At 37.1% G+C, this 20,386-nt stretch overlaps 1 protein-coding gene across 5 annotated transcripts in view; it reads right to left on the bottom strand.

The window, feature by feature from the left end:
• Nucleotides 1–6,046: 6,046 nt before the first annotated feature.
• The window catches only part of TAF2 (TATA-box binding protein associated factor 2), a 59,861-nt gene continuing 45,521 nt past the window's right edge, over nt 6,047–20,386 (bottom strand). For 3 of the 5 annotated variants that reach the window (XM_066565747.1, XM_066565731.1, XM_066565738.1), the window contains 4 exons: nt 20,024–20,253; nt 17,303–17,455; nt 16,785–16,890; nt 6,047–7,068 (listed from right to left, as the gene is read on the bottom strand). In XM_066565747.1, the coding sequence (XP_066421844.1) occupies nt 6,803–7,068; nt 16,785–16,890; nt 17,303–17,455; nt 20,024–20,253 (755 nt within the window). In that variant the 3' untranslated portion in view covers nt 6,047–6,802. The remainder of the gene's footprint in view (nt 7,069–16,784; nt 16,891–17,302; nt 17,456–20,023; nt 20,254–20,386) is intronic. The other 2 variants (XM_066565757.1, XM_066565767.1) reach the window with 1 other exon arrangement.

Raw genomic sequence — 20,386 nt, 5'->3', positions numbered from 1 at the left:
ACCTCCAAGCTGTTAGATTGTGTTGGATGACAGATATTCAGTCATGATACACTGCTTGACTCTGAAAAAGAAATGGGGCTCTTGCTAGGTTCTCAGTTAAGGAATACAGCACTCAAGGACAATAGTCAAAAATTAAGCAGCTGTTGTACGTTATATACATTACTACTTTCTTGTTTTCATTTCACAAGTGATTTTATCTCCAATTAAATTTTTTAACTTTTTTTTTGCAAAAAGAGTACTGTTATCAGCTGCCCTTTCCACACTATTTTACTCTGAGGTTTTCATATCTCTTCATCATAGCCATAGTCAACAACCAATTCTTTGAAGTCCTTTATCAGTTCTCCTACTGTGTAATTGTATTTCTCTTCCATCGAGAGATGTACAAAAAACTTTTGTTCTCTCTCCTACTTTGTGTCTTAATCCTACTTAAGTGCTGTGTTTCACAGAACACCTGGAAGATTTTCAGTGCTATAAAAAATATGTCTCTGTAAAAATCCGACTTTCAAAATATAAGCAACAGAAAGTGTTCAATATTTTGAAATTAGTCAACTATTCAGATAAAAACAGAATTCCAACATTATAAAATGGCATTTGAGATGGAAAAGCATTTTTTATACAGGCTGCTTCAAACACAAGCAAGATGCTTGCACAGACTCTGGAATTGTAAAATGTCCACAAGGGACAAGGAATGTCTGTGTTTGGTTCTCAGAGAGGAGAAATAAGCTGTAGCAGCCTGCTGGCCACAGAACAGGGAACAGACCATGAAAAGCCATGACAAGACTCAAACCCTCAAGTGTAGGATAGCTGCTCCTAAGCAGCTTAAACCCTCTGCTTTAGTGGATGTCTCTGAGTGATTTGTCTTTCTGGAACCTTGGACATCCCTCTGACATCTATTGCATCTATAAACTGGAAGAAGACTTGAAGGCAAAGAAACAGTAGAGGAAAACAAGTGATGACAGCAGCAGCTCTGTGATACCTAAAAGCAGCAGAAGCTGCCTCAGGAGGGTGAGTGACAGAGCTGATGGGAGACCTTTCATCTTGCCAAGCCTCTCTTCCCTGAGGTAACAGACCACCCCAGACCCTTCTCTTCCTCCCTATCTCAAGTTTTTCTCTGTACAGAAAAACTAGGAATTGACTAAAACTAGCATTGTGAAAACTTCCTTGAGCTCTGTATCAGCTTGAAAAGTTGTAGTCAAATAGTTTCAAAACTTCTAAGAAACCTTCTTCCCTCATATGCTTTGATTCAGATCCTGGGTGGGGAATGAGCTACAAAACATGTAAGTTTCAAAAGAGACTTTTTTTCCCCAGAAATATGGTTTTGAAAAGGGGAAGAATCAATCAGGTCTTGCAATATGCTTTCGTTTGTACTCCATTTTCAAACTCTGCCTTTTTTCAGGGAATTTTTAAATTTAGAGATTTAACCAGTTACTTACACTTCACAGAGTGCTTTATTTACAAAACATAGGAATATTTCGAAAATGAAAAGTCCATTTTCAGAATCAATTGCTTCAGATTAACTCTTGTGAAATTCAATTTTGTGGATAAAAGAAAAACACATTATTATTATTATTAGTATTAGTAGTAGTAGTAGTAGTAGTAGTACTACTACTACTACTACTACTACTAATAATAATAATAATAGTAATATTAATAACAAAAGTAATTAATAAAACTCCATTTGACCTGAAATTACTTTTGGAGTAATTTCTGAAGTGAGTTTCTTTTCCACTCTATTATTGAGACCAGTTTTTTTTTAACACAGCAAATAAAAAAAAGTAACTGCCAGTCATAAGCTCATCTCGCTCCAACCTTCCAAAACGTCCAAAATGAATCTGATTCAAAACAATCATTCAACCAATTCATGACAAAATTAAGACTCCCAAAGAGGCGCAGATGTGAAAACTTGAATTCTCCCCATTGTATGATTTTCTCAGAGCAAAGTCCCAAGAAGAAGTGGAGCCAGATGAACTGGCTGCTGCTGCCAAAGAGAGTTTTGTTCCTGCTCACGCCTCCCTCCCTCCCTCCCTCCCTCTTCCCACTCCACCCTTGACTTCACAAGCCAGGCATGAGCCTTGCTGCCTACTCAGCCTCTGCCCAAAAGTTTCAGCTCACTAACAGTGCAAGAATAACCCCAATTTTGTTCATGGGTTAGAGAGTTGTATCATGCCACTGAAGAGCCCAGTGGCATGATAGCAAAAAAAAAATCCTACATGTGGCTGTGGGGTCAGGAGCTGTGGGGGAAAAAGAGCTTCTTGCTGCAGGAGGGACAGGCTGTTAAACCAGCCCAAAGCATACCCACATAGATTCACTTTCATTCAGAGATTAAGGAAATCCAGCTACATATGCTTTCATTTGCTCTGTCACTTTATGGTGGTTACCACAACCTAAGCACCATATAACTGAAGGATTTTTCAGTAAAATGCAAAGTGGTTCAAATGAAATCCTGACTCTTCTACATCTACAAAGATTGTTAACATTGTAGATTTATCAGGACAAAAATAATAGTAAAAGAAAGCCTTAGAAATGTGTTTAGAATATGTATATTTATGGTATCAGATGCCTATGGAATAATGCAACTTTAAATATTAGCTGCTGTGACTTAATTCATATGCAAACACTCATATATTATTGTCATTTAAAATTATAAAATCAGAAAGTAAACATATATTTTAGAATATATATTTTAATGAATATATAAAAATGGAAACATACAAAAATATTTCAATCTCATCTAAAACATTTTTACTTACTTTGTGTATTTTAAGGGCTGCTGTTTAATACCAATGCTCCATTAAAATCTGGGTTCTTAAGTTCTGAGAATAAACTACCATAAAGAACTGAAAATAATGACATGACTCAAAATTTCTTGTATTAGAATTTGAAAAAATTCTATTTCTATGAATATGAAATCAACTAAAACTAAGAAGCTCTTTTATTCCCAAAGGCTGAATAGTGTAAGACACCAATTTTCGTTGATAGGAGCCCTTGTGTCAGCCTGAGTGCTTTATGGACAGCAGAGCTTATTGATACAGAGATGTTTTGAGCTCACCCAAAACTCCATGGACTCCATGAAGGTTTCAGCATCCTGCTGTCCTTCCCTCCACAGCACTGGGACACTGCTGAAACTCCTGCTTACTTGGACTCGGAAGGAGAGGAGCTATCTCCTCATTAGATGCTTCAGCATGCCTACAAATTTAAGAGATGCAGTACTTACTTTGTGGACATTTTATTCTATAATTATACTGAGAAATAAAGAAAAAACCCAATGAAAAGTCTGCATTAGAAACACATACAGATATTTTAGCATTACATATTTGCCATGCACTTATGTGGGTTCTAATGTTTATATTAAACAAAATAAAGGAATTCGTGTTAAAAGCTGTTATGCCGAAATAAATTCTCCAGTTTGCTTTGCCTATTTTCAACAACACATTAATTTCTACTTATATGTATAATGTGCATTCCTGCAGTATTTGGATTTGGACTATCAAATAAAATAGTTTTACTTTTGTTCTAAGAAGAGTGCACTATAAAGCAGGAGTTTTAACTAAAAATCAGATCAAAAGCAACTGCATGGGTTGCAGGCAACCTATGAGGTTTGAAGGTGGAGAGAACAGAGAGATTAATCCACTGTCCAAATATCAAATTTAACTTGAATCAATGTCAGGTTATAACTTTGAAATAGTCATCAGGTTTTCAGCAGAAGAAAAACTCAACCTAAAACACAATTGGTGAGAGCAAAGATCTCAGTTTCCTAAACCTTCTGCAAGTGTTGGTCACATCCAGGGAGACACCACAAGAACTTCGCTGACATAAATGAAAGATTAAAGACACCACAAAAACAACCATAGCAGTGAGGTGCCTGCACTGCAGCAGGGTGCAACATCCCATAAACATCCCCTCCAGATGTTTGCCAATCTGCTGCTTTAAAGCCTACAAGAAATGAGTTTTCACCTCATCATTGGGTGCCTGTTGGAATGCTTTTTATCTTAATATTCAACAAAAATATTTTTTCTTGTGAATAAAGGTAATACCTCCCTTCCCAAGGGAAATATAACAACTGATAAACACTTTTTGTTGTAGCAATATTTTAGGTATGTGAAGGGCGAGTTCCTCCCTCAGACTTAATTTGTTCTAGACCAGGAATACTCAGTTCTGTTTATGTATTTTCTTATATGCAATGTTACCTCTTGTTTCCATCTGCCCACTTAAAATATTTTGCCCCAAATCACTGGCACTCAATAGAACAATTACTTTCAGATCTTATATTGAAAAAATTCCTGTTAATCCTTAAATGACTTTTACTTTTGCAATAGTATCAAACTGCTCACCTCTGTGCAAGCAGATGCTTTTTTTCACTCCACCATACTAGATGGGGAGAATGGCTTGCTTTCATGCACTTCCTTTCCCCTGGAGTTCAGTATTTCACATTCATTCTTTCTGAATTCCAGTTTGCTTTTTTTGAATCACCTGTGCAATCTGCCAAATTATTCTGATTTCTGAGCACACTTACCAGTTTGTGAACATAGCCTGTCCATGTTGCACCACCTGCAGACCTCAAACTTTGTATTCCATCAAATACACAAATGGATATTCTGAACCAGGAACATGATGTAACCTCAGAAACTGCATTAGAAGTTTTTTTAGATTCTCCCCCTCCCTCCCCTACCTTCCAATTTTCTGTTGGCAGTATCTTCACCATATTGTCTCAGCATGTATTGAATAGTTAAATTAGTCATACAGCAAAATCTCTGATGGCAGAATTCCTGTGCTACAGCTCTGCCTCAGTTCTGTATCACTGAACAATACTTTTTCTCTCAGCCTAAGAGTGTAAATCCACATCTCTGAAAGTAGAAACTACACCAGTATAAATTATCCATGACCTCATTTTTAAAACATAAATGCATCTGCCTTCAATCTCCCAAACAATGCCAGCTTTCATTGCTTATTAGCCCAGGTCTCCCACAAACACCCCTGGCACTGTTACATCACTGCTTAGCCAAGGGAAAAACACCTCAGAATATTTCCATTGAGCTATGACTCGCTGTCTCACAAGGAGTGCTGAGCTGAGCTGAGCTGCACACATGGTGAGTACCCAAAACCTGCTCAGCACCTCATCCAGCCCATGCTTAGGTGTTCCTCTTGCACCTTTAGCTCACCTAAGCTCCAGGAGCTTGCAGTTACTGCTAAAAGGAAACCCAGGAGGGCTTTCCCTGACCTGGCAAAGCAGCAGATCAGGAGAGGCTGCAGGGCTGCCCAGGCCTGTTGTGTCTGAATCCAGCCCAAACGGGTTCCAAGGGCAACGATTAGCACAACTATCTGTGCACTATTAAAAGGATGTGGTGTTTGAATAACAAAGTAAGTATGTGCATATTACAAAGTACCTGAGCCTATCATCTTTCTAGCCTACAGATAACTTTTTATTCCAAGAACTACAGGATTCACCAGCAGGTATAGAATATAAAAGTATTTATTAACTTTCATGAAACAGATTATGGCTTAAAAAAAGTCTTATTGGGTCCCTCTTGAACTGTCTCTCTTTGCTCTAAGAAGAAGAATCAGTCTCATGAAAATTTGTGAAAATTGATAAAAAAAATATTTAACCCAAATACAACCGTCTTATAGAACATTATGTGAACTCTGGGCAACAGAAGCTAACCAGCATATGGAAATAAAACACTGCCTCTACACATATAAAGAGAAGAGATAAAAAGTAGCAGAGATTATTTATCGCTATTACTAAAACTTTTTTAAAATTAAGTTTTTAAATAAAACACTTCCTAGGTGTAAACAGTACACTGCATAAAACACAGCTAAAGAAATTTAAATGCATCCATCATTTCAATTCCCAGACCTAGTTTAATCTGATATATGTCTACTGTGGATCCATGAGCTGATCTTGCTTTCAAACAAACCACCCGTCAGGAGGAAGAAATAGGTATTTTTCAATATTTTAATTTTTAAACTTTTCAGAATTTTTAAAATTTTAGCAAGTATCTTTCAAAAACATATTCCAATGTAAGCTTAAAGAAAAAAATCCTGCCTCTGTCAAAATAATTCGCAAACTTTATTGGATTTTTAAAAGCCTAATTACAGGACAAAACATGCATTATGCATTTTGCTAAAATTCCAAAAACAATTGCAGAATTTAATCATATTAAAAGGCTCATATCCATAATAAATACCACCAGCTTAAAAGCAGCCAGAAATTTTTCATGAGTATCAGAAAAATGCAAATGTTATACATACTGTTGTTCTTTTAGAAGTCTGACATTACGTTGCAATGGTTACAGCAAGATACAGGCCAGCTGAAGACTAAAGAAAATAACTGACTTTTGAGGAGATCTACACTTAGTTATACAATACTGCCCTGGAACCAGTCTGTCACCAAAGGCTTGGCAATTGGCTTCTGCTTAAAACATACTCTGCTTTAACATTCTTCAGGATTAAACCATAATTGATTCTGGCAATACACATGGTAAGCGTGATGTGCAGGGGGCTGCCAGCGGACATGGGGCCCTTACATAAAGGGCTGTTTTCTTTGTTTAAAATGGAAAAGAGAGTGGGAGGTGTGGAGAACAGTGAAATACAAAATGAGTCAGAATCATAAACCATATTTTTTGAATCAGATTTCAACAACCACACATGCAAACAGAAGGCTTCAAAGGTGGCAGAGCTTCTGAATTGCTAAGACAATTCACATGTTCTTAGTTCCATAAAAAAAGATAGAAGCTATAGTTATGTACATCCTTCTAACCACTCCAAGAGTATTTCAAGTTGAACTCCAGAGAAGCCATCAGTATCAGTCTGAAAGTGATGGGGAACGGATTGACCGTGCACTGGCTGGACTGTTAGAGAAAACAAAAGGATCCTTTTCCTTTTCTTTAGTATCATGTTTATGTTTATGTTTATGCTTATGCTTGTGTTTCTTCTTCTTTTTCTTGTGCTCATGGTGGTGATGGTGATGGTGGTCGCTGTGTTTTGAGGAGTTGGATTCTTTGCTGAACACAGAGAGTGGAGCTGCTGAGACAGGGTGCATGTTTATCTCCCCTGCAGATTGTTCCTTACCTGAAAGAATGGATACAGTGGGATTAGCAAATGTTTAACTTGCATTGTTTCCAAACATAAGGAATTCTGAAACATTAGGTAAAACCTACATTATCATTTAAACATAAAACCATGGAATCTGTTACAATGCTTGTACCATTTAGCTTCAGAGAAGGTTCTGAACATGCCATTCAAGTTCTCAATCTACTGACAATTTTTAGAGATGGTCCTTCCTTCCTCAATAGCATAAAAGTGTCCCAGACAATTGGGAACTGTAAAGAGCTCTAAGAAACTTTAAGTCATACTGGCTTCCTGAAATTCATTTCTAAATAGAGTAGGAAGACCACAGAATAATGCAAATATAACTGCTTGTGAAAATTCTCATATAAAGTGCTAAGACTGGCATAATAAAGTGCATTTTTGGGATGTGAACTCTTTTTAGTTGGGAGGTAAAGCTCCCTGCAAGAAAATACAAACCTCTTGATAGTGGAAAACTAAACTGATTTTTCTAAAAATTACCTCTTGCAACCAATTTAGCCTATTTCAAAGATTAAACAAGGGGTTTTTTCCTTAAACACAACCAAATCCCAATAAAGATAATGATACCATCTTTATCACTATATATTTCACAAGTACACTAGAACTAGTTATATACTGAGCAAGCCTGGTATCTGAAACTGAGGAAGGAGATATGATCCATGACATCTCAATTCAGGAATGACTTTCTCATTCTCTCTTTGGCTAATTTAATATTTCATTATTTCAGACAGACTGCAATAGCTCCAATAGTAGAGATTAAAGGGCATTACTCTAAGGATACCTTTGTTGAAGAGTGGAAACACTTGGAAGGTAGGAATACTCAGATTCCTTTAGTCAGAAATTGAATCAAATCACTCACATTGCAAGGATGCTTTAACAACTAGATATATGTAGAAAAGCACCAGCAGATTTTTGAAGGCAGCTAATCCTCTAAGTATTACTTAAAGATTTTCTTCATTACTACTTTAAATATGGGGCTTTTTCCCATCCAGTTTTTGGTGAAAATATCCCAATTAAATAACAAGAAATAATGTTATTTGATGTTCCTGTGCAATAATCTTTTTCTATATATTTGAAAACACATTTATTTACCAGTACATCTTTTTGTTGGTTGGTTGTGTAACTCTAAAGGCAAGAATGATTTGTCTGTGGTAATGATTCCTGGAAGTCTAAAGAGACACCTGTACTATGACAAGCAAGTATTGAGAACAATTTCCATGCAATCTTTCTAGCCTCACCTGAAAGACTGAAGACTGATTCAATCCTGCATATATATAGGAAAAACTCTAGATTTTCCTATATATATGCATACATATATGTACAGCTGTTTGGGTTTTGTTTGTTTATAAATATGTCTGGAAAAAACAAAATCTACATCTATATGAGATGTTTAGCAGTCAGAAGAGAAACAGAATTTTTCTTTTTTAGTGAGGATAGTCAATAACTTACTATGGGACAAGGTGGAATTTCTACTGCTTGAAGTCTTAAGCAGCAAAATGATGTCTTTCTAGAAATATGTTTGGTCTTAACCACAAGAGAGGAATATGGTGCAATATAAAATTCTGTTGAGGTTTTGAAGGAGGCTAGTTTGAAGTACAATAGTTTTGTATAAACTTGAAATATATATCTCTAATATCAAGCTATTTTAAAAGGCTTTAAATTTTATTTAATCAGAACTAAGCAGCACTAAGCTCATGTTACCAATGCAAAAATTTATTGTTAGAACTCTCAACTTTACTTTTTTATGTATCTTATGGCAGGTAGAGGAGATGCACACCAATTTCAATTTCCACTTGCTGACTTTAATGCATACCTACTACATTTTTTTTACATTGTCTGGTGCTATTCTCAACAATGAAGACAAGTGTGCAAGTATACTGCATTTGATGCAAAAAGGTACAAGACTGCTTTACTATATAACTATTTCCAATTCTATTTTTAAAAGGAATTCCTCCCATATCTAAACCTATCCCCATAACCTGAGCTCCTTCCTCTAAAGCATTCACTGTTTAGACAACTTTATTTAGCAGCTGCAAGAATACAAAACCAGCCATTAAACAGATGACACAATGGTGAAAAAAGAAGTATATCTGGCTCAGGGCATTGGAAAAGGAAAGGTGGAGGCTGTATCTCAGAAAACCAAAGCAGGCAGTATTTGATGCTGTTAAAATAAGCTGCAGTAGTTACAGGTGAACTGTGGCAGTGGCACAAACAGAGCTCCCAGAAACACAGAAATAAAGGTCTTGGCAAAAAGCCTAAAGGTCACTGATTGGTTGTATGGAAAATGTACAAAAGATGACCTAAAGTCCTGAAGACATTCTCATATGTTCTCAAGCTACATGCACATGATACATTAATATACACATGGCAAAATCAAACTAACTTCAAATAGAAAAAAAACCCCACACAACATGACACAAACTCTTAAAACTTCTCAGCTCCATTAATTCCAAACTGTGGAGTTATTTTTGTATGGAAAATAAACCTGTAAGTCTAGACACTACATTTGTAACAACCTCAAACTGAAGCTAAGCCTCTGAACTTAAAAAATTTTAACCAGAACTGGTATAAAAACACTGGTTAAAGTCTGCAGGGATGATGTAGCAGTAGTGTCAAGTGAAGATGGAGGATGCAACCAAACAGACTCTCCTGACTCTGTTACATGACCTGCCACTTGTGCTAATTTCCTGCAGTTTACTGAACTACCAGCTCTGCTAAGGCAACACTCTGTATTATCACCTCATTACTTATTTCAGGTGTGTTATTCAAGAAATCTGTTTGTTAAAGCATTTAAACACCAGTGACTGGGGTAAGTTAGGGAGCAAATACAACAGTAGTTGAAACTAACAGGACCAAAGGGGTGGTGGTGACCACCTAGAGAGGCAAGAAGATCTTCAGAAAAGGGAGAAATGAGATCCAACTGCAACTCAAGGGCTACTGACACTTAGGGAGGCAGTAAACATTGGTAATATGGAAAAGACATCAGTAAGAAATGAAAGAATGACATTAAAAAAATCTGCTTCTACTGAGCCAGCAATAGGAGTACACACACCATTTCTTCATAGAGTCACAATAGTGACTCTAAGTCTCTTGGGTAAAGCCTATGCTAGGAACATGACAAGTGTAGTTAAGGAAAATAAGGCTAAATAGAAATTGCCTCACAGGGCAGTATAATCATCCTTTTATCAACAGGGGAAGAAGGACTGATGCAAAGAGGCACAGAGCACTCCCTCTTCCTGCAGGGAACCCCCTTCTTCCTGGCACAGGGAGCAGGATTGAAACCCGGGTTTCACAAAACACACAAACACAAAAAAAGTGGAGGGCCAGCCCAGGAGCTCCTTCTGAAGTGGTTAGTAGCATTCCTTTGAAGAAATTGAACATACATGTGTCTGTCCACATAGATCTCCTCCTGTTTAGGATGTGGAGAGTCCAATGTAATTGTTGGGTTTGTGGTGTTCCAGCTAGCTGGGTAGGTGCTTAAAATTAGACAGGATTATGATCCTATGGGGGAAAGATCAGAATATTTGTGTACCATTTGCCCCAGGGACAAATAAAAATGCTGTAGATGTTGTGAGAGAGAATAAAATATGAAAACACAGATCTTGTAAATTAAAGGGATTTGGATCCTGATAAGCTTTAAAGTAACATTTGCTGTCATAATACAAATTGCTGTCAGATAATTCTAACACCCTGTTCACTTAAGTTTTAGTGCTCATTGGTGCATTAACATTGAACTATATTGCTGGGTAGAGTGTTTCACCTATTTTTCCCATATTTTGTTTTTGAACTTTTACAGTATGAAAACCTGTAACTTGAGACTTTAACATGCCAACAGGCTTTTGTGAGACATTTCATATGGTCCCTCCTATGCTTCTGATTTTGTGTGAAGAGAGTGGGATGCCACTGTTCTTTGCATTGCCAATAAATGTAAAACAGCTGGCTGATACAGGATTTTTACAAATTGACACCTGTTTGAAATTATCCCATTTGCACCCTAGTTTACTGAAACATCAGAGAGGGAGAAGACAAGTTCACACATCACAGCAAAGTCTGAAGCCCATGGTCCTGAGGACAGGCTGGTGCTGCAGCACCTGACAGGGACAGGCTCTGGGAAGAGGGGGACGTTGATACAAGTGCAGAAACATTTCATGTGTCTCCCCCAGAAGCCTCACCAATGAGAAAGGTAATGCACTCTCTTTGCAGAGCAGCTGACCTGCATCTCTGACTAGCATTTTCTCTAAAGAGAAAACATTCAGAAAATACCATAAAACCAGTTTCAAAATGACCCTGTTTTTCCTTATTTCTTCTTTTCTTTTTAGTGTTACTCTGGAAACATCCAAGACACACTATTTTTTAATTTAATGCTGTGTTTATGCATCTGTTGAACCACCAACAAAGTACATAGAAAAAGTTACCAAGCATAAATGATTTCAGGTTTCCAGAATGCCATGTCCTGTAATTAGTCTAAAGAACCAGAATTTTCAAATTATACATCTCTGCAAAAGGTTATCAATTTTCTCTCTAGAAGAGTGCTCTTTTAAGGTCCATGGGACAAAAATTAAAGTTTGAGGGTGAAAAACAAAGGTCTAGTTAAAAAAACAAAACCAGCCAAAGGTTTTCTGAAGATATGGTAAACAAATCAGTTAATTTGGAACCAACATAAACATTTTAACTAGTTCAAATTTACAGAGTCATTTGACTTCAATTTTTTAGTGAGATTTAAAACCAGATAGACAATTTCTTATACCTATACCAAAGATAAAACTAAAGTATTGTATAGACAAGTTGGTGTTTTAACTAAAATGTAGTTTTTACTGGTAAAAAGTTTGCTTTTCTCATATGACTTTCATTTAACAACTATATTGCCTTAGACTAAAATAATATCTTAACTGTGGTGTTATTTTTACTACATTTATTTTAGTATTCTGGAACATTCTAGTGAAATCACTGTTTTTGAAAGAAAGAACATCTAAATCAGGAAGCCAATTCAGAATACTTTGTGTGCCTCTATCAGTTTCAGGTAGTTCACTTGAAAACTTGCTAGCCTTACTCATCCTCTAGATTTGAGAGTGATTAGTTGTTTTCTCAGAGACAGTCACAGCTACAGTATTATGGTTTTTATTTAATCATGGAGTTGACACACTGCAGCCACATACTGATGCAATTCTCATTTCTGTTGTCACTATCTGCAGGGTTTGTTTCTATTAAAGCTGCTTTCTTTACTTTGGAGTAAATCACAGGAAAACACCATTCCTTATGAAGTGTACTATTAACCACATACTATTTTAGTGAGGCAAATTTATCTACAAACCTCAAAGCCTATGAGCTACCACTTTGGAAACAGTTACATCTTGAGTAATAAAGTGTAACAGATACTGTATTAATACTATATGTTATTAAAAGGTATTCTATCAGAACAGCTGTAACAACTTTTACCTCCTTAAAATGTAAAGCAAAAAGCCATCATTGTCAGTGGTGCCCTTGAATCCAAGAAGTGTTCATTTATATTTTTGTCTGTGTGCTGATGTTTTCAGAGCACTTTTTGGCAGAGAGCCACTAAAGGTGGACTTTGAGGTACTGGTGCACTCTCAGCTAACTGCAGAGGACTGGGCCTCGCACACAGTTTGGACTGAATTCCTATTTACTCCTGCATCCAAACTCCAGGTGCAGTGATTTGCACCCCAGGCTTGGATCTGCTGCTGTAAAAGTACTGTTTAAACATAATAACTACAGTAGTTTACACTTTACTGCAGCATATACAGCATGTCCAGTTTCAAAATGTTTCAGAAAAAAGTCAATCCAGATAAACTATAATTTCCTGAAAGTGCAGTAACTGTGATAAACAAGACCACAATCTGATCAACATTATGACTGTGGTCTAGACCTCCAAAGTTTCATCTACACAGTAAACAGAGCAACCACAAAGTCAGCAGCACCAATTTCCAATTTGACTATCCCAGAAAACTGCAGAAGAATTAACAGAATGGCAAAGGAATCTGTTTGATCTGAGTCTGAATGTTCAGGATGTCCTCAAAGCTCACTGCCCCTGAATGTCATCTGAAAAAGAATGCCAGTGCACTAAGACAACATCACTGTATTTTATTTTTCTTTCCTTTGCAGAAATAAAGAGAGAATTGGATGCTGCTTTTTATCAACTTTCAAACCATCAAAACTAGTTGGAAAAAGTTCACTTAAGTGTTCATCAGTGATGAGCTATAATGACATGTCACTGGCAGATCATCCAGCCTACAGCCAGGCATTTATTTTGGAAGCAGAAAAGACCAGGCCAATCAATAACCACTGACAGATACAGCAGAACCTTTTAAAGGTTACTTCTGACATACTGTACTTTCAGATGAGTGAAATATTAAAGAAGTGTACCTTTATCTGATTTCACTGAAGTCAACAAAGCAAGACAAGTCACCTTGCAGCCTGAGAGATCAAATCTGTTGCTTACAGAAAATCTCATCTTGAAAGTCTTTTATCTTAAGATTTAAGTGAAGGGAGTGTTCCTAATATTCTTGATGATTAACAGCAAATAAAATCTGTTCTCACATTAGAAATGTAACCTTGCACAGCCTTGGAGGTTCAAAGGAGGCTACCAAGCTTCCAGCCGTAAGGGCAGATGAGTAATGGTCACAACAGCATTCTTTAGACAATTCACAACTAATGTTTTGTTTGTTTTAATAGTTTCTTGATAAAATTATTAGATTCCCCTATAACTGCCAGAGTGCACAGTTTTACTATCACAGTCAGGATGCTTTAGTAGGATTTAAACCAATTATTTTCCGTATGAACTGGGACAGGTGCTGTAATTATAACACTGAAACCTGTAATCCAGCACGTGTTGTATTAGAAAACTTTTTGTTGTCTCAGCCTTAACTTTTCACATCCATGGGCAGAACCATGCAAAAACATTCTCACCCTCACTCCCCCACCCCCGACTTTTAAAGGAAAATATTTTCCTGGTGTTAGGGGGGGTTACATCAACTTGACCAAATCCAAATGATCATTTGGGGTGGTCTGGGAAATGGAAAAAAAACAACAACACAACAATCCAGCAAAAAACCACAGATACTACAGGACCCTACGTGAACTTCCTCCTGGCAGCTGCTTTTCACATGCTGTGTTCAGCTGATGACCTAACACCTCATGTGACACGTGGGGACAGAGCCCACAGCTGGGGGAGGAGCACTGTGGGTGGACTAAGAGCTCACTCCTTCCAAGGAGTCAGAACTGAGGCAGATTTACTAACAAGACACTGAGACCATTTCAGAGCCTCCTGTCAATCTGTTTCACAATAATCACTCCCTGAAATGCACCCATCCTCCATCACTGCTGTAAAACCTCACAGGCCCTGGGATTCCTTTGTAAAACAGAACACTCCAATGTGTGAACAATTTTATTTATGTATGCTTTTATTCTTCCCCATCTGTTTCTTCTCAGCAGTATACCATTTCCTAAAGATTGAACTATCTTTATGTACTCAGTCTGTAATGCATATATCTCTGCTTCTAAGGAAAATGCCACGAATAAGAAACAGGTGAAATTTTAGAAGCAAAAAATATGTGAAGTGGAACTGTTTCTAACCACACAAACAACAACAACAATAACAATAACAAAAAAAAAAAAATCTGAAGTGTTTCAAAATGATGCTTTTCAAAGGCTTACTATTTAAAATGAATTCTGGTGCAAAACCTAGCATTTGTCTCATTATTACCTATGAAAGAAAATGCATCACAGTGTCCTGAATGTCTAAACAACAGAGGTGAGAAGGTCATTCAGGACACAAGTGAGACTTGAAGTAGCTTGTGTCTGCTGGGGTCTATAAAAGCACCACTTAAGTGGCCACTGCTCCACTCTTGGTCAGACTTTACCCTTCCTGACCACCAGCACAAACTTAATCCACAGTCCCGGAGCACAGAGCTGGCGCACAGAGGGTCCCCTAAGTCCCATTTGTGATGGATTTGGCAGACTTTTGTTTATGACTTTAAATTCCATAGAATGTGAAAATCTAGTGAAAAAATTGTTCCAAAATATCATGTAAGAGTTATAAATACTAATCCTCAGCAGATCAGCTTTGCACTTGCATGCCCTGGATGCTTTATTCTGTGCCACAACAGGAAATGTGATGGTTGATAACATTGAGACCAAAACTCAAAGCAGCTCTGAGAAGTTTAAGCTAAAGCTTTGCAGATATAGGCTCCTAAGTTCATGAGAGTAACCTATATGCAGCCTGCCCCTTTACCTTGTTGAAGTAAGTAAAAAAGCTGTGGGTTTTGCTACTCTAGATACCTAACAGGCAAAGCTGTCCTGGTGGAGTTGACTGTAGGCACATGTCATTAACTGAAGGCCATCTGGAATCCAGAAACTAGACCTCCCTGTGTTTTAATGTCCCCATATGACCTTAATTTCTTAGCTAAGAAGTGACAGCAGTGACCTTTTATTTAAAAAAATAAAAACCAAAAGAAAGAAATAAACTCCCTTAGTGGCTAGAGCATCTGCCAAGGAAGGAAAAATGTTATGTCCAAGGCTCCTAACGGGGTATGAGCCTCCAGCTTCTGCACCACTGGCACCAAGGCACCAACCTCAGCAGGATCCTCAGGGCAGCAGCTTCCACCAGCCCTTCTCTTAAATGGGGCCACTAAACTGCCTGGTCACAGGGAAAGCAGGTAAGGTCACCTGTGAGCATAGCTCAGCACTTAGGGCACTCAAGATGGAACCAACATTCCAGATCCTACCACTAAGGTCTGTTTCTGTTTTACACTAGGCAGTCACTGGATAAAAACCGAAAAACAAGCAAGAGGGTAATTACTCTGAAATCTAAACCCAAAAACTTCACTTTTACACAATACAGTACTGCAACCTTAAAATCTTGTTCTGAATCTGTATGGAAGATTCCTCAAAATGCTTGTCACATGGCCTCAGCTTTGCTCCACTGGCACATTCTGGAACTGAACTTCAGACACATTGTTAAAATATTTTGAGAAAATGAGACAAACCACCAATTTTTTGGCTAGAGACAGAGAAACAAAGAAGGTGGAAGTTCAACCTGTTTTAAAGTTTCTAAGAAACACTATGCCTTGAGAATAATTTTGTCAAGTATTGTAAAAAAAAAGATACTAAGAGAAGTAGTAAAAGAAAGGAAGGGCTTGAAATGAAACAATTTCACTCACAGATGCAATCCTTTCAAATTTGGAAAGCCCTTCTAAATATCTTTGAGGCTTTAACATTTGTTAATGTTAAGTTATAAATCTTATATATAGATAAACTTATATATTAAAGTTATTAATATATTTGAGAGGTTTTTTTCTCTGAGAAGTCTTTCTATTTTTTTAATCTTCAAAATTGCAATTTTTTAAATGACACCAATTTCAAAACAAGTTTTACCTAATTACTTATGGGATTCTAATTAAACTTGGTGCTCTTCTATTCATTCTTTAGCTTTCACTTTCATAAGCATGATTTATACTTGTCTTACTTAGATATGTGTAAAAATACACATGTATACACTTCTCTATGCATCTACTGAAACCTAAAGAAATATTCTTATGCACTCTTTCCGCAGTTCCTGGAATTCCAGTAACATTTAACACTTACCAACACTGTAAGTAAGGAAATAAGCAGTAGCAAAAAACACCTCACAACTGAAGTAGTTAAAAAAAATACAACCATCTTGCCTATAAAGTTACTCATACCTGGTGTAGATGGTCTCTCCAGCATATTCAAATGATGGTAAATGAAGGCTTGGCTGTCATGAACTGTGTCCATATCAATTTCCTCTTCCTCTTGAGAGTTTGAGAACTAAGATATCAGGAAAAAAATAAGCAGATGCTAATAATTCATAAAAACATTACTAAGCAGAATTTAATATATTTTATTTTTGAGGTAAACTGGGGGTGAGAGGGAAAGGAAGTGATATCTACCACTGCAAAAGAATAAAAATTCAGTAAAATTAAAAAGGGTCAGTGTCTTTCCTTCTTTCTAATTTACTGTGAAGCTGTGTGAACAAGAGCATTATCTGTCAACTTTAGCTCTTGCCAGCCAATAAAGAATCTGATAGGAAATGATTTTGCCAAAGTAAGCAAAACAACTGCTGTACATATATACACAGCATGCCTTTTGTTTCAACACAGCTTCAAGGGAAGCCAGCAGACGCCACTGCTGTTATTCTGAACACCCTACACATTGTGCAAGTTGAATTTCCATTTCTTACTCTGATTTTGAGTTTGACTTTACTGTCTTCATTCTTCTCTAGTATTTGCCCTGGCTCCAATGGAGACCCGAGTGGCATATCAGCCTTCCTCTTCACCCCCTGCTGATGACCAGAAATGCTGGATGCTGTTTCCTTAATAAGATGATCATCCTCCTGAAGCAGCATTAAAAGACCAAAATTAGAAGATAGCAAGATCCATGTTTCAGAGAAAGCGACCTGATACCTGAAAAATCTTCTGAGTAAAGTGGGTGATTTGAACAAAGTTTTCTCTGTAGTTCTGGCAAGAAGTATTTTCTAAAACCCTGTATGGATTTGTGCCAACCACTCCTACAAACATAGTTTCTCTTTACTTCTATCCCTGCTCCCTCTGCATATCTAGCATTGGCATCTTTTCTGTCGCTTCTCACAATCATGGTACTGTTGGTGTGCAACAACATTTGCTGCCTCTGAATAGCCTGTCTATAAATCTGTGCCTTGCAGACTCTCCTCAGGACAAATCTCAGTTGAAAAACTGCGATAGCCTCTGATCTACACATGGGATTTAGCTAAATCTTCTTTTAGTTTGTTTTAAAAGCTAAAGCTTACTTTACTTAGTACAAATCATAAGTACTTATATTTTTTTCTTTATTTTACTACAATATTTATTAAAAAAGAATAAACTGTTTTGTAAATTACTGCTTAGATTATAAAAAGAGCAAGGTCAAAGAAGTAGAAAAATAGGAGAGTCCTAAGTTACACATATAGTGATGAAAATAGGAAACAGGTGTTTCAACAAATCCAACAGACAAAATTTTGAAGGTAAAATAAAGCATCCACAGAAGCAAACATAATTAAAAGCTCATTAAAAACTATAACAGGCATAGATACCATATATTCTAAAGGGCATATACTGTTCCCCTGAACTGCTCTTCTTCTATTCTACAAAGGGCACTCTAGCCCCAAAACTCTTGCCCTGAACAATTCAAGCTCCATTTTATGAAGTGGGTAACTTCAATCATCCTCAGCAGCTTCAGTGGCACTACTCTATCAGTACTGATTTTAACACATTTATGCTCTCAGTGTATGTCTAGTTTAAAGAAACTAGTTAATCTGATAAATTCTATCACCTGTTTATTCTTTTTTCCCCTCAAATATGCATTTCCCTTTTTCATGCCTATTACTTTGTCCAAGGCACTGCTGTTGTGAAACACTTCTGGATTAACTTTTTCTGATGTAAGAGGCAGTCTTTGTTTTACACTACTGGAAAATCAGTTCCCCGAATTTTGGGGAAGTTACAGTGAAAATGGTAACCTTAAGGTAAGGGGCAGGAGAATGAAGATGAGGAATAGGAGGAGATACAAGGGATGAAATACAAACTGAGGCTTATACCAGTGCTGTATTTCCACACCAGCACAAGCCAGTACGTTGCTAAACGAAGCAGCCTCATCCACACACGGTTCTGTCCTGGGGTGCCACAAGCATTTTTACAACTGTGACAAACTGGCTCAGGAAACTGAAATATCTGTTCATAAAAAGGTACTATTCAACCAGATCCTCGCTGATCCAGCTCACTGTTGCAGCAGCCACTACTATGCTAGCACAAGGGACAGGAAAGTTTAGGAAAAGAAGAAGAAATCTTTTGGTAGTCTGGCTGCAAAAAAAGTTTGGGTGTTCACTGAAGTGCAGCCTAAAAATCTGCCAACAAAATGCCTCCTGCTATTTAATTCTAATGATTAGGTGCAGCAAATTAGGACTTACTACATGCTCTGTAAGTATGCAGAACAAGTCTAACAATATCTGACTCTACCAGCATTTTCTCCCCCTGCTGGAAAGGGCCTGCAGGGTACTGTTAATTAGTACTCTCAGCACACTTTTCAATAAAAACTATTTAGACATTAACTATGATAAAGTAAGAAGAAACCATCCTATTCAAAAGGGTGGAAAGAGTTTCAAACATGCTAATCACATGCTGGTTTTGAAACTGTTAAAAAAATCACTTATTATTTCCATGTCTGTTGATTTTTTTCCCCCCTCACAATTAAATTTGTCCAACAAAAAATACTTGGTCTTGTAGCAGTGGCAGTTATTCTTGAGGAAAGTATGACCTTAATAGTTTATAATAATTTATTTTCTAACCACGCAATGGAGTATGTGTTAGGACTGAAGCCTCCAAATCCAGAAAGATACCAAACTGAATTCATGCCATTCTTCAGAAGTTGTTACAAATCCTTCAGAGCACAATACCAAAATGTCAGATTCTAATGTTCAATGCAGATGTGTTAAAATTTCAACTTTCACATCACTTTAAGTTGTTTAAAATGAGGAGTATCTATGTATTTTAAGATGCAATAGATTTACTGATAAAAGGTTTTGTTTTGGAAAATTGGATAACTTGTCTATAAGAAACAGTCTCATGAAAAAAGCTTTCATCACAGCATCAAACATTTCTGTGAATCATTTCATATCTCATAAGCAATATATAAAGTTTCATAAAGAACAGAAATGATGAGACTAGAAAAAAAACAAGTAAAAAGCTTACATACGCAATGCAAAACAGTTAAAAATGTATAAAAAGTCATGGTATACACCAGCTTTTCAAGTGGACAGAATAAAGAGCAATGAGGTCAGAAGATAGCTTAGGTAAAGCATGAGAGGCTTGAACACAATACAAAATTAAATCAGCAACCCATGCAAGAACTCGGAGCCAGCTGAATAGGATGGATGCAGATGTTTTGTGCTTACGGTGTTCTGAAATCCTACTGACTGCCCATGATTGTTAGAACTGATCACAGGCTCCTGATTATTTGCAACTGATTCAGGGATAATTGTTGGATTGAGTACAGCCTTCTTTTCTTTCAGGTTTAGAACAAGTCCAAGCTCTGGTAATGGTAAACAGGAAGGTCTGCTGAGGCCAAAGAGTGTGAAATAGAGGTCCACAGCACCACATCGTAATCTCCAGTCATGTGAAGTTCCTAAAATACAAAAGAGATTGTTAATACAGAGATAAAATCTCCTCTCCCACAAATATAACAGTTTAGGTAGTCCAGGCCCACCAGAGTATGACATTTTCTGTGCTTAAGATACACTTCCTTCATTATTCCTGCC

Source organism: Molothrus aeneus, chromosome 1 (assembly GCF_037042795.1).
Source record: "Molothrus aeneus isolate 106 chromosome 1, BPBGC_Maene_1.0, whole genome shotgun sequence".
NCBI lineage: Eukaryota > Metazoa > Chordata > Aves > Passeriformes > Icteridae > Molothrus > Molothrus aeneus.
The sequence above is the reverse complement of the archived record's forward strand: the minus strand, read 5'-3'. Positions and strand labels throughout refer to the sequence as shown.